The sequence below is a fragment of the Eschrichtius robustus genome, chromosome 6, assembly GCF_028021215.1.
Source record: "Eschrichtius robustus isolate mEscRob2 chromosome 6, mEscRob2.pri, whole genome shotgun sequence".
Classification (NCBI taxonomy): domain Eukaryota; kingdom Metazoa; phylum Chordata; class Mammalia; order Artiodactyla; family Eschrichtiidae; genus Eschrichtius; species Eschrichtius robustus.
Window position 1 is genome coordinate 15,827,255 of NC_090829.1, and position 13,802 is coordinate 15,841,056.

At 47.8% G+C, this 13,802-nt stretch overlaps 1 protein-coding gene across 1 annotated transcript in view; it reads left to right on the forward strand.

Moving 5' to 3' along the window:
* The first annotated feature begins 496 nt into the window (after positions 1-496).
* LOC137766153 (serotransferrin-like) overlaps positions 497-13,802 on the forward strand; it is a 31,409-nt gene continuing 18,103 nt past the window's right edge. Inside the window, exons 1-8 of the mRNA XM_068545935.1 lie at positions 497-579; positions 2,545-2,714; positions 8,573-8,681; positions 9,460-9,636; positions 10,376-10,523; positions 11,321-11,376; positions 11,900-12,078; positions 13,196-13,373. Coding sequence (XP_068402036.1) covers positions 537-579; positions 2,545-2,714; positions 8,573-8,681; positions 9,460-9,636; positions 10,376-10,523; positions 11,321-11,376; positions 11,900-12,078; positions 13,196-13,373 — 1,060 coding nt within the window. The 5' untranslated portion in view covers positions 497-536. The remainder of the gene's footprint in view (positions 580-2,544; positions 2,715-8,572; positions 8,682-9,459; positions 9,637-10,375; positions 10,524-11,320; positions 11,377-11,899; positions 12,079-13,195; positions 13,374-13,802) is intronic.

Here is a 13,802-nt window from a genome sequence, read left to right on the forward strand (position 1 = left end):
AGTGAAAGAGGTTGAGCCTGTTGTCTTTGATTTGTGGTCAGCCTTATTCTTCTCTCACACCCTCTCCCAGGAAGGTCTCTACCTGTCATTCTCCTGTTCTGGTGTGCGTTTGGGGCAGTTCCCTTCCTTCTTCCATCTGTAGAATGAGCACATAGGTTGGTTCAGGACCAGCTGTGGCACCCTGGGATTCAGAAGCAGAGCCACCCCCGCCTCTTTCCGCTGCAGCTCTGCTCCTGGCACAGAGCAAGCGCGCGTTAACAACGGGGTGATTTTTCTTTAATTCCCTTCCAATCAGCATTTTTGTGTTGGATTCCATCCATGGTCTGTCCCAGAGGTCAGGAAATGAGGTGATCAGCCTGAGCGAGGAATGAAGGGGGAGGGCTGAGGGGCGATTGGGCAAGCGGGCTGCACAAACAAAGGGGGTCAAAGATTGTGCTTGGCCAGCCCCGCGGGGGATAAAGGGGCGCAGGGCGCAGGGAGGTGGCCCAGAAGCCGGTCCGTCTGTGCTTGGCACTCCGCTTCGCAGACCCGGGAGGATGAGGCTCGCCGTCCGCGCTCTGCTAGCCTGCGCGGTCCTGGGTGAGTGCAGCCGCTGGGAAGGCCCGCAGAGTCGCCGGCCCGGGCGCCCCCTGCATACCGGAGCCCGCCACACCATCCCTGGGCTCCGCGCTGGAGCTGGAAGCCCGGACCTTTCCTTCGCTTCTCCCCGCCGCACCCTTGCACCTGCTTCAGCACTGCCTCAGGGACAGCTCTGCGCTTGCGCGCACCTTCTGGTCCTGCCTGTGCCTCTGCCACCTTTTCACCCCCTCCTTGCTTCCTCCTCGTGTCTAGAAAACCTTGTAGTAGCGGAACACAATAAATTAGAGCACTTCCATCACGGTTTATCAAATCCCTCTGCTGCGGTCTCAATCAAGTCCAAACTGCTTAGGATGGCATTCAAGGCCTCCCCAGATCTGGTCCCACCTCCACTGATAGTCTGATGTCCCATGGGTGCCCTTGGTGCTGACCATGTCCCACTAATGAGGCAGGGCAGTCGAAGGGTTCGGAGCATGGGATTTGAAGCCAAACTTTTTGGGTCCCCAGCAGTGAGGAGGGTATTACAGCCTGGCCTGGGAAGGTCCCGTGAGAGTAAATGAGGCCGCGGATCCAGGCACTTGTGCAGTGGACTTTGCTGCACACATCTGTGCTTCGGGGCCTGTCACTGTTAGGCCCCCTTTGTCCTCTAACTTTTGCTGGCCACTCGTGGTACATTTATATTACCTTTGGAGCCTTCTGTGTTTAGTTACTTGTCGTTCCTGAAAAAGTTAACCCTTGAGAGTCAACCCACCTTACTTGCCTTTGCCTACCCGCCCAGCCCCCCACCCTAACCTCAGAGAATCTCACAGGGCTATGAAAGGTAAATGCATGACTGAGGACAAATTCCTGCCTTTGGGATCTCAGGAGGGGCAGTTTGGGGAGGGCCTGGAGGAGTGGTTTTGGGGAGAGTCTGCCACTGGCTCCTTGTTGCCTCCCTTGATATCCCATGGGCAGAGGTGGGATAAAAGGTGGTTGGGGGATAGGTGTCCTGTGGCCCCTCTTTTTCTATCCTGGAGAACTGTTCCCTCCCCCTCTCTTGCTTTGTGCATTGTGAATATTCATCCACTTCCTTGAGCCAGCCCTGTGCTGTTGATCCACAGAGTGGAGATGACAGAAGGCTTTGGGGACAGTGCCAAATGCTCATATCATGGGGACAACACATCTGCAACCCCATGGATTAATTGCTACAGACATGGCTGGCTTTAGCTTCTCGTAGTGGCAGCCAAAAAGCCTAATGGTAAAATTGAGGGAGGGGTCATTGGAAACAGAGAGAAACATTGAATATGTGGAGTTTCTAGTTATTCTTGGAACAGAGGATGACAGATGAGCATCACAGGCAAATTTATTGCCTCATCAATCATGTACCCCTATGTACTGGCCAAGCACATGGAAAACAACTCAGAATGTTATCTTCTTTTGTTCCCTGGGCAGAGACCAAAGTCTGGAGACCTGATTTCTAGGCCAGTCTCAGCTACTAACAGGCTGGGTAACCTAGGGTAAAGCATCACTCTCTGAGCCCAGTTCCCTCATCTCTAAAAGATACTAATTACTGGATGATGTAATTCCTACCCTGCTGGCTTCCCAGAGTTGTAGCATTGAGCCAACACCTTGACGTAGCTAAAAATCCCCTGTGTATCCTGAAGCTTGTATTCCATGGCAGGCCACGGGTCATGAGGTGAATGAAGGAGGCTCAGAGAACACAGAGGAGCAGCTTACTGTCTCCAATTGAGAGCTGATAGTCAAGTCGGCATCCCTCTGGCCAGCACAGGTTGGTCAGTGGGAAACTAAGAGGCCATTAGGGTGCCTGTCACTCATCCCCAGACTCAGATTGAAGTGGAAACTGTGTCCCTTGTTGTTCACGGACAGGAGTGGGAGTGGACAGGATGGAGGGAAGTAGACTTCACGACCCTCCAGAGGGTGCTGCTGTCTCTCCCACTGGTACAGGGACCTCTGGCCTCTCTCCCCTAGGGCTGTGTCTGGCTACCCCTGAGAAAACTGTGAGATGGTGCACCGTTTCAAGTCATGAGGCCAGTAAGTGCTCCAGTTTCCGCGAAAATATGAATAAAGTCTTTGATACTGGTCCTTTTGTCTCCTGTGTGAAGAAGACCTCCTACATCGATTGCATCAAGGCCATCATGGTAAGTCGTGGCTGCCTAAAGGAGAGCGGAAGAAAATCCATACTTTCTCTTTCTCCTGTCGTTTTGGAATCATTCTGTACTCACAGGTAGGAGGCTGCTGTGTGGGGCAGTCAGCCCCTAGTGCTAGTAAAATCACTCTAGAAATGGAAATAGGAGCAGTCACCTTTAATGAGTCTTAAAGCAAAATCTAACATGCTCTGAAAGGGGACTATTTTGAGCCACTAGATTCTCTGAACTCAGAGAAGAAAACAAGAATACATGCTATCAAAATGACCATGTAACACTATCTTGGAGGTTCCTGATGCATCACAAGAAGTAGATGAATGGTACACACAGGGAAGAGGAATACATAGTCATGATTGCAGTTGATAGCTGATCCTTTTGACTTCTACGTTTTCCAAAATACTCTTCACTCCTTTAACATTGTTCCTGCACATTTGAACGTGTGTCAGACCCTGTGCTGGGCAATGGAGCTGCAGTAGTGAATTTAAACACACATGCTCCTTACTTTTGAGGAGTTTACAGTCTAGTCAGGAGAGAAGAAAAGCATGCAAACAAGTAGACATGAAATTTCAAATTGTGTCATGTACAATGGAGGGAAAGAAACAGAACTTTCAGAGGAAACTTGCTTTGGCCTGGGTGTGAGGGACAATCTCCCTGAGCGGAAGCAATGAACCTGAGACCCCAGGGATAAGCATGGGTAAGCCTGACAAAAGCTATGGTAGAATACTCCAGGTAGTGAACCATAGCATGTGCAAAGGGCCTGAGACAGGGGAGAGCTGGGCTTGTTTGAGTTTCTGTAGGGAAGCTAGGGTGACTGGAGCAGAGCAAGCAGGAGACTGGAAGGAGGAATGAGGTGGGAGAGGTAGACGCAGCCAGCTGGAGCATGATTAACTCAAGGAATCAGTGATTTGGTATAAACAACTGGTCTGTTGTGTGTGTGTGTGTGTGTGTGTGTGTGTGTGTGTGTGTTTATTGAACCTCAGTTACTATCATTGCTTAATTATAACTCTTGATTTATGACATAATTTCAGCTTTGGTGTATGCATACCCCTCTTTGTTTTAAAATATGTTAATAATATAAAGTAATATTATCCACAAACCCACCAGAGGTTCTCAAAACTTCATCATTGCCAATAGCTTATTTCTAGGGCTACTGTGTGGCAGCATTGGAGTCTATGGGAACAACACCACTTGGGGTAGTGTAAGCCACTGGCCCTACTTACAACTACTGTGTGTTTCCCCATCCAGCGCAAACAGAATCCTAAAACTTTCTTGCCTTTTATTTTAAGACATATAGGTATGTGTGGATGATTGTATAGTTTTGCTTCTTAAAATATTTTATAAACATGCCATCGCTATGTGTTGTCTTCTCATACTTGCTTTTCCCTCCTCAATATTATGCTAAGTTTTCATGCACGTTGTTGAATATAGCTATTGTTCATTCATTTTCAGAGCGCTACAAAAGTCCATTGTGTTAGTATACCACAATTTATGTTTTCTTTTCTGGTCACAAGGCATTTGGATTTTTCCCAGTTTTTTGTTATTCTAATCAGTGTTTGTGGAATATTTTTATACAAATCTCCTTGGACACAAGAATTACTAGTTTCTCTTTAATATATATGTAGGAGCAGAGTTTCTGTGCCATGGGATATGTGAGTATTTGACTTTGAAGACAATGCCAAATGTATTTGGTGTTTAAGCAAATCCAGTGTGGTTATTCCAATTTCCACTCTCACCAGCAGTGTATGAGAGCATAACCCATATCATTCTTGGTGAATTTGATATTTTATTATTATGAAAAAAATCACTGTCTCTGGCAGTGCTTCTTAACTAAACTCTATTTTTCTGATATTAGCGTACTACATCAACTTTCTTTTGGTTAGTATCCTCTTCCTATATCTCTTTCCATTCCTTTATTTTCAACTTTCTGTGTGCTTATCTTTCAGGTGTGTCTTTTGAAAATTGTATATTGCTGGATTTTGTTTATTAATGAAATCTGACAATCTTATTTATTTTATGTGGTAAATTTAGACCATTAATAAATTATTGTTTTTAAATAAATTTATTTATTTATTTATTTATTTATTTTGTTGGCCGCGTTGGGTCTTCATTGCTGCGCACCGGCTCTCTCTAGTTTTGGCGAGCAGGGGCTACTCTTCATTGTGGTGCTTGGGCTTCTCACTGAGGTGGCTTCTCTTGTTGCGGAGCACGGACTCTAGGCACGTGGGCTTCAGTAGTTGTGGCACGTGGGCTCAGTAGTTGTGGCTCGCAGGCTCTAGAGTGCAGGCTCAGTAGTTGTGGCGCGTGGGCTTAGTTGCTCCATGGCATGTGGGATCTTCCCGGACCGGGGCTCGAACCCATGTCCCCTGCATTGGCAGGCGGATTCTTAACCACTGAGCCACCAGGGAAACCCAAATTATTATTTTTATTATTGATACATTTGTAATTATTTCTGCCATTTTACTTTTTGATTTCTCTTAGTCCTGCTTTCCCCCTGATTTCTGATTTTTCCTTTTCTGATTTATAAAAATTGAGTTTGTTCATTTGGATTGTTTTCCCTTTATTCCACCTTTCCCCCTACTGAAAGTAAATTTAAACAATTTATATATTTTAATGACTTCCCTTAAATTTTTACTGTACAATTTTAGCTTAACAAAATGTTAATAGTAAAATAATCTTGACCCTCACATCCTTCTGAAACAGCAAAAGAACTCTGGAATATAGTAGCTCAGACTTCGCTCTTCCCTGTGTAGATATTACTATTTGATATTTTATGTCTGTCTTTTCTTAACCCTGGAATGTAGATACTTCACGTATTTGTTGACAGTATACATAAATACTATATAAATATATATTTATATATGTGTGTGTGTGTGTGTGAGTGTGTGCATGTGTAAGTTTCTGTATGCACCCAAAATTTCAGAAAGAGGGAAGGAGACAGAGAGAGAGAGAGAGAGAGAGGCAGAGAGAGAAATTTGGATTTGTCTACATTTTTGCCATTTGATCTGTTTACCCTTCCTTCTTCTTTTTTTTTTTTAAGTTTTAAAAAAATTTTTGGCTGAGCTACGTGGCTTGCAGGATCTCAGTTCCCCAACCAGGGATCGAATCCAGGCTGCGGCAGTGAAAACACTGAATCCTAACCACTAGACCACCAGGGAACTCCCTACTATTCCTTCTTATATTTCAGACCATCCTTCTGGGACATGTTTTCCTCTTGAAATGTGTTCTTTTGGTGATACTTTAGAGTCAGTATCTTGGTGTTAAACTCTCTCCATTGCTTGCTTGTTTGTTTTCTCTGAAAATGCTTTAATCTCCCCCTTATTCTTGAATGGTAATTTTGCTGAATGTATAATTCTAGTTCGATATTTTTGCACTATTTAAAAATACTATTCCACTGTCTCCTGACTTCCGCTGTAGTCGTTGAGAAGTCTGATATCATCCTATTATTCCTTCAATCATCTCTCTGGAAAACTTTGAGATTTCATGTCCTTGGTTGATGATGTTCCATAGATTCGCTATGATATTTCCAGTTGTAGAAATCTTGTTACTTATCTTGCTTAGAGTATGTTGGATCTGTGGAATCATGCTTTTCACCAGTTCTGGAAAATTTGCTGCCATTATCTCTTTAAATACTGCCTTTTCTTTAGTTCCTTTTTTTTTTTTTTTTTTTTTAATTCTAGGATTCCAAGAAAACACGTTAGGCCTTCTTTATTCTAGCATCCATATCTTTTAATCTCTCTTTCATAGTTTCAGTCTCTGCACCTCTTTTTGGCAGCATCCGGGCTGAATTCTTCAGATATAGCCTCCAGTTTCCTAATTCTCAAGTTAAACACGTCTAATCAGCTTGTTACCCATTCATTCACTTTTTTTTATTTCAGAAGTTATATTTTTTGCTTCTAGAAGTACCAGCTTAAACAGTTTTTCTTTTTTATTCCTGATAATTTCCTTTCTATGCTTATCTCTGTGACTGTAGCCTTCACTTTGTGCACAAAGCACATATATAGCTCTTCTCCATTGTTTCTGACCATTCCAACATCCACAACCCTTGAGAGCCCAAGTCTGCTGTTCCTGCTGATGCCTATGCACTGTGGCTTACCTTCTTTTGGGTTTGGTTATCTGCACCTGGGAAGTCATGCTTGACTTTAATCCTGCCCCTCCCTGCTGGTTCAGTTTCCCTTCAGAATCCCTGTTGCTCTCGTGGACTCCATGAGTTAGGCCTTGGCTCCTTGGTTCCTGAGTCCCTGAGGCCCCAGTGATTCCTGCCCAGGATCCTGGTGTCTGGGCCAAGAAAGCCCCAACCTCACTGCTCTAGGATAAGCTCTTATTTGTTTACTCATTTATTTTTATTCTGTGGTGTGTGGGGCGGGTGGGGACAGTCTCTGGAGGTGTCACCTACCTTTTGAGATACCAAGAAAGCCATAAAGATTGTTTCATATATGTAGTCTAGTTGTGGAATAAAAGAGTCCTTCACCATTGTGAATGTATTTAATGGCACTGAAATGTACTCTTAAAAATGGTTAAATGATAAATTTTATGTTGTTATTTAATTACAATAAAACAACAAAAACAATTCCAACTATTGAAAGAAAAGTTTCAGCTAGACAAATATATGGTTTGGCTTACATTATTATTTTATCTCATTTAGAAATACTATTACCTTATTATTTATCTATAACATGACACAGATCATAGAGCTATAGTTCCTGCCTTGTAATTTAATCCGTAAGAACTATTTATGGAGTGCTAGCAAGGGCTTCAAGAAAAATCATTTTGATTAAAGATATTTGAAGCAAGAAAAGAAGAAATAAAAGTATGTTATGAAGTGTGTATATAAAAGACGGTGCTTCTCACTTCAAGAGAAAATAAATTCTAGACCTAGTGGGAAGGTATCTATAATATTGGTTATAGTGAACCAAGTGAAAGATGAGAATTAGTGGAAGCAAAAACTAAAAATGAAAACAAAAAACCCAGCAAGTAACAGTAAATGGGAGAAATAAACCCACACTACGTGGATTCAAATCCCAGCTCCATGACTTACTAGCTATGTGGCCTGGGGAGATGACTTAAACTTTCCGGGCCTCTATTTTTTAATGTGTAAAATGGAGCTGAGTTGGACAATGGTGTCTGCGTAGTTGATTAAATGAACAGTCAGCCATAATGGAAGTAATAATTAGCATTTAATACTCAGTTCAGAGTATAAGCTAGAAGTTAAAGCCAGAGAAAGCACCGGTCCCTGAACAAAAGACTCCTGCAGTTATATGGACCCAGGACAGGAAGGAAAAGTAGTGAGTACTGAATCAGAGTGGACAAGGATGTCTTCAAGGCTCCCCTTCCCCATAGAGAATTCTCCACGGAGGCATCTGAGGAAGATCTCAGCAGAAGGCCCAAAATAAAGAGGTCACCAAATGAAAGGACCTGAACTTGAAATGTAAATATGTGTAACAGCACGGCCAGGCAGAGGGACCTGAGTCCTTGACTGCAGCCCCTTCAGAGCCTGTGGTGCATGGGCTGTGCACCCAGTCTGGTGTTGGGGGGGGCAGCTTTCCCCCAAGAGGCCTGCTGGTAAAGCCTCTGTAATTTAAATCAGTCTTGAAAAATCACGACAGTTTTCTGGGCAAGCAGCTGGACGCCTCACCAGGGAAAAGAGAAAAATGATCCATTCTTTCTCTTTGCAGGAGTTAAGGAATATGGTGGCCAAATCCCCTCACCAGGGAGGTAGGGTTAACTGAAGCTTGTGGTGTTGTGCATTTAGCTATTGGCCGAACTGAGGCTTCTTCTGGCCCCAGATCCAAGGAGCACCACCCAGCCTTGCTCAGAATAAGGGCTTCATCAGACTCTGGTCTGTTCTCTTTCAGGATAATGAAGCAGATGCTGTGACGTTGGATGGTGGTTTGGTATTTGAGGCAGGCCTGAAGCCCTACAACCTGAAGCCTGTAGTGGCAGAGTTCTATGGCCCAAAGGATAGTAAGTTCTCCCCGGGGACCCAGGAAGGTGTTTGTGGCCCTTGTTCTCTCCTGGTAGACGCTGAGTCTTGTCTCATTCGGGCAGGTAATGGAGATTAGCTACTGATGAGCTTTCCCCAGGGGGCAGTGAGTGGGGAATGAGGGGCCCTATCAACCACCATAGCCGCAACTCAAGGCCTCTGGGAGCTTTGGGCTGGTTGGGGACTGGTGCTCAGGACACTGACCTCCTGGGCAGGCCGTGTGCAAACTGAGCTGAACCACTGGGGTTTAAATCTGTAAAGAGAAGTTCTTCAAGAACCACAGGTGCCACACGCAGGGGAGAGACCACACAGGAGCATGAACTTGGAGCCCTGACAGCTTTGCATCTCTTCTGAGAGCAACTCCAATGTCCCTGGGCCTGTGTGAGGGACAAAAATACTTAGAGAAAGTCAGGAATGTGGCCTCTGTTGCCACAGTTCCAGTTTCCAGGGGAGTTTGTCTTGGTAGTTGTAGGCAGATACTCCCTGCAAGGCCTGGGTAGGCGAGAGCATTGGTGCATGTGTGCACATGGCTTCTTGCTCCTGGGTTTGCCTGGAGGGTTATTACAAATGTCTCCTCTGTGGTCCTTTCTTTCCCCTGTAAGCCTAGGAAGGTTTTTCTGATCCTTCCCTCTTTAGAAGCCAACCCAACATAAATGTTACCTCTGGATTCCCCTTCCCTACTCAGGAGCCCAGTAGTGATGAGCAGTGCTTCCCTGGGGCCCAGTTTGAGAGTCTTTCATCCACGCTGTCCCTTTGCAGATCCAAAAACTCACTATTACGCTGTGGCCGTGGTGAAGAAGGGCACTGACTTCAATCTGAAAGACCTCAAAGGCAAGAAGTCCTGCCACACAGGCCTCGGCAGATCTGCTGGGTGGAACATCCCCATGGGCTTACTTTACTGGGACTTGCCTGAGCCACAGGAATCTCTTCAGAGAGGTAAGCAGGCAGGAGGGTGAGTGCCCTCAGGAGGCATCTCTTCGTCAGATGCCCACATGGGCCACACTGGCGTCACTCAGACATGATCAGGTGATGATGTGTGATGACTCTGGGAGTGGAGGTGGGAGGTTAAACAGCTTTTAACTGGCAGGTCTGCTGCACCAGCAGCCATTAGGGGCTGTCACAAGTCCTTTTATCTCTGAGCTCCTGACACCCCACCAGAGGCTGTCCTGAGGAGTGGGGGGAAGGGAAGAGAGGGCTTCAGTCAGGGCCAAGGTTGCTGGGCCCCATTGTTCACTTCCCTGGGGTGCTTACCTGTCTGTGGCTGATGCTTTTCCCATTCTGCTGGAGCTTTCCCTGGTGGCCATCTGCTGGCCATGAACTTGGCGTGCACCTCTCCAGGCGGGTCCTCCATCTCTCAGGCATGGATCCCAGAGACCTCTCTCTGAGCTGTTCCAGTCTGACAAGGCAGGGAGGGGGACTGACGGTGACCTGGCCTTGGAGGGTGGCTGGCACAAGCCTGGTTCTTGAGGAGGGAGGAGGGAGGAAAGGGGTTAAACTCACCCCTTTTTGGAAACCCTTAATCTTGAAGAGTGAACACTTGTAAAGGCGAACTGGGTCTGGGGGTGCTGGTTTTGTCTGGGTCTCTCTGTCCCATCATGAGCCTAGGCTGGGAGCTGTAAGTGCCTCTGGCCAGGCTGGCTCACGCCCTGTGCTTCTGTGTCTCCGTGTTGAGCAGCAGCGGCCAGTTTCTTCGCGGGCAGCTGCGTCCCCTGTGTGGATCAGTCGTCCTTCCCCAAGCTGTGCCAACTGTGCGCGGGGAAAGGGCCGGACAAGTGCGCCTGCTCCAACCATGAACCGTACTTCGGCTACTCAGGGGCCTTCAAGTGAGTGAGACCGGCTCCTGCTCCATCCGGGCTCCTAAGTGTCCAATGTCCTTGGCTGGAAATCTTCCCTGGCCCACAGCAGAGCCCAGTCTGCAAAGGGGCATCAGGGGGCCTAATCGCCTCAGTGACACAGGGACTCAGTGACACAGCTGGGACTCCCCGGGCCAGGCCAGGCCAGTGCGTACTCTCTTCACGTGACATTGACAAGGAAGCCCCTCTCCTGGGGCTCCTCCTTCTGTTTCCCCAGAGTTCTCTCACAGGACTAGGCAGAGCCTGAAATGACAGGCACGGCCCCAGTGCCCAAGCTGCTCTTCAGTGACGGGCCCTCTGCTCTCCATTGCAGCAGCGTCGGCCGTTCAATGCGCTGGCCTCTCTCTTGTCTCCTCTCACCGTCCCTGTGCAGGCAGCTCATGTGGCTGATTTCTTGCTCCCTCTTCTCCCTTGGTTATACTCTAAAGTTTTAGAGCCAGCCAAGGGCACCTTTCCTCCCTCAAGAGACACTATGCCTTTATCCTCCACCAGAAGTTTGAAAATGCTTTTCTCATTGAAATATCTTTAGTGCCTTTTTGATGCTTTGGGGCACACGGTGAGGGTCCCCCAGCTCCTGTGAGCTCACCCCCCACGTCCATGGTACCCTGGGTATCAGCGCCCCATGGTGCTCCCTCAGCTGTGGGTCTTTGTAGAGGCCTCCCCCAGGCCCTGCCCTTTCCCCAAGGCTGGACAGTGTGGTCAGACCCTCAACCTGAGGAGAAGGGCCAGCCCTGCAGGAACCCTCCTAATGTGTCTCCTCCCCACAGGTGTCTGATGGATGACGCTGGGGACGTGGCCTTTGTCAAGCACACCACAGTATTGGGTAGGTGGTAGGAGAAGAATCTGCAGGTCCCTTCAAGCAGAAGGCCTTCCTTTTCTTCCTGCCTTCTTCATGCTCAGTAGTCAGACATGAGCATAGTGTGTTCCTCCTTTCTCACTGCTGGGGTGTTTACCTGCGCAGAGGCGTGTGCCTGTGGGGTCCCCGCCTGGACTCCTGGGCCTCAGCCTATCGTTCAACTTCCTGGACACTGGGACCCGTCCTCCTGGTCAGTGTTGCAGTAGCAAAGGATTGGGAGCAGGTCTGGCTGACCTTGGCCTGTAGTCAGCCTGCTGAGATGAGACCTCTTGTGGGGTGTGGGCAGTCAGCCCTGCACTGGACATCAGAAGCTTTACCTGTAAACTGGCTGTGGGATCTTGAGCAAGTTAGTTTTCTTCTGGCTCTCAATGTTTACTCTAGGCTTCTCAGCTCACACAGTTTATGATTCAGTGGGGTTGCAAGGGAGCGGAAGGGGCACCACACCTCATGCTCTGCCTGCCGTCGGCTCATGCGGGCTTCCCTCCCCCAGAGAACCTGCCTGACGAGGCTGACAAGGACGAGTATGAGCTGCTCTGCAGGGACAACACCCGGGGGTCTGTGGACGAGTTTGAGAGGTGCCACCTGGCCCGGGTCCCTTCCCATGCCGTCGTGGCCCGAAGCATGGGCGGCAAGGAGGACTTGATCTGGGAGCTTCTTAACCTGGCCCAGGTATCGAATCCCCGTCCTCTTTCCTGCTTAGCAGTTCCTGCTTGGATTTGGGGCATTTTCCTGCACTCCCTTCTTGCCACTGTAGAAGCCCTTCTGTGTTCAGGATACAGTGGGGACCATGCCACACACCATCCACTTGTATGAAAGCACCCAGCAAAGCCTTCTTGGAGTTGCACAGAGCCTAGTCCTGCGTTATCATCTGTCAGACCCTTACATTCTGGACCAATGACATGAAGCTACTCCTTCTTGCTCTATTCCATATCTCTCCCGTTGGAAAGGAAATGATCTCTCTTCCAAGGTCCTTCAGCCTGACTGCAAGGGAGCTGCACACACAGCCAGCTTTCCTGCCCTAGAGCAGCAGAACGCCAGAACTGAGCCAACTTTCTCTTATCCGGCCCTCCCATCTGTCCATCTGTCCATCAAGGCAACCACACAGTGTCAGCCTCTGAAGGAGATGTGTTTCTTGCGCTCAGTGAGCTGTCATCCAGCCAGGGAGACAGGCACAGAAACACGTTCAGTGAAATTGGGCGTTTGTTATATGGCCCAAGAGGGCTGTGAATGGAGAAGGTGCTGGGTGGGAAAGAATAGGTCCGACTGCCCTCTCTCCGGGCATCTTGAAAATTTCACTTTTTTTTTTTTTTTTTTAACTGAATTGCAGAGCATGAATTCGATTGTTTTTTTTTTTTATAGCTACTTTATTTATTTATTCATTCACCTTTGGCTGTGCTGGGTCTTCGGTTCGTGCGAGGGCTTTCTCCAGTTGCGGCAAGCGGGGGCCACTCCTCATCGCGGTGCGGGGACCGCTCTTCACCGCGGTGCGCGGGCCTTTCACTATCGCGGCCCCTCCCGTTGCGGGGCACAGGCACCAGACGCGCAGGCTCAGCAGTTGTGGCTCACGGGCCCAGCCGCTCCGCGGCATGTGGGATCTTCCCAGACCAGGGCTCGAACCCGCGTCCCCTGCATTAGCAGGCAGACTCCCAACCACTGCGCCACCAGGGAAGCCCCGAAAATTTCACTTTTTAATTTAGTTTCCTGAGTTTTAAAATTTTCTTCGGTCCCATTTTGCAGCATCCCTTGTTGCGGTAGCCATTCAGATCTGTGTTTTTACCACAAACAGGAACATTTTGGCAGAGGTACCTCTGAAGACTTCCAGCTCTTCAGCTCCCCTCATGGGAAGGACCTGCTGTTTAAGGACTCTGCCAATGGGTTTTTAAAGATTCCTCCAAAGATGGACTCCTGGCTGTACCTGGGATATGAGTATGTCACTGCTCTTCGGAATCTAAGAGAAGATACACGTAAGTGTTTAGGAAGGATTGTGTGGCTCTAGGAGCTTGGAAAACTGGTGAGGGCGGGCACCAGCAATAGAGTCTTTCCAGGTATTGAACACCTGTCCCAACAATCCTTTATCTGCCCTGCCTGTGCAGCCCAGTGTTAGATGGATGCTAAATGGCATCGCCAAAGGGCATTAAAGGAAATTCATGCTTAAAATGATTTGTATTGATACCAGCACTGTTTCCCTTGTATAAATCAAGGCTACCCTACCCACTTTGTGAAGCCAGTTAGCCTGGCACGAAGTAAGTCAAATAGAATGAAATTGCTACAAACGTGCACATCTGAAGCCAATGCTATGGTCAACATGTGCCATGGTGAAGCTGGAGCTTTAGACAGGTCGATCCTGCTTCTGAATTTCCTTGGGTCATTGGGGATGTGTTTGAACATTCATT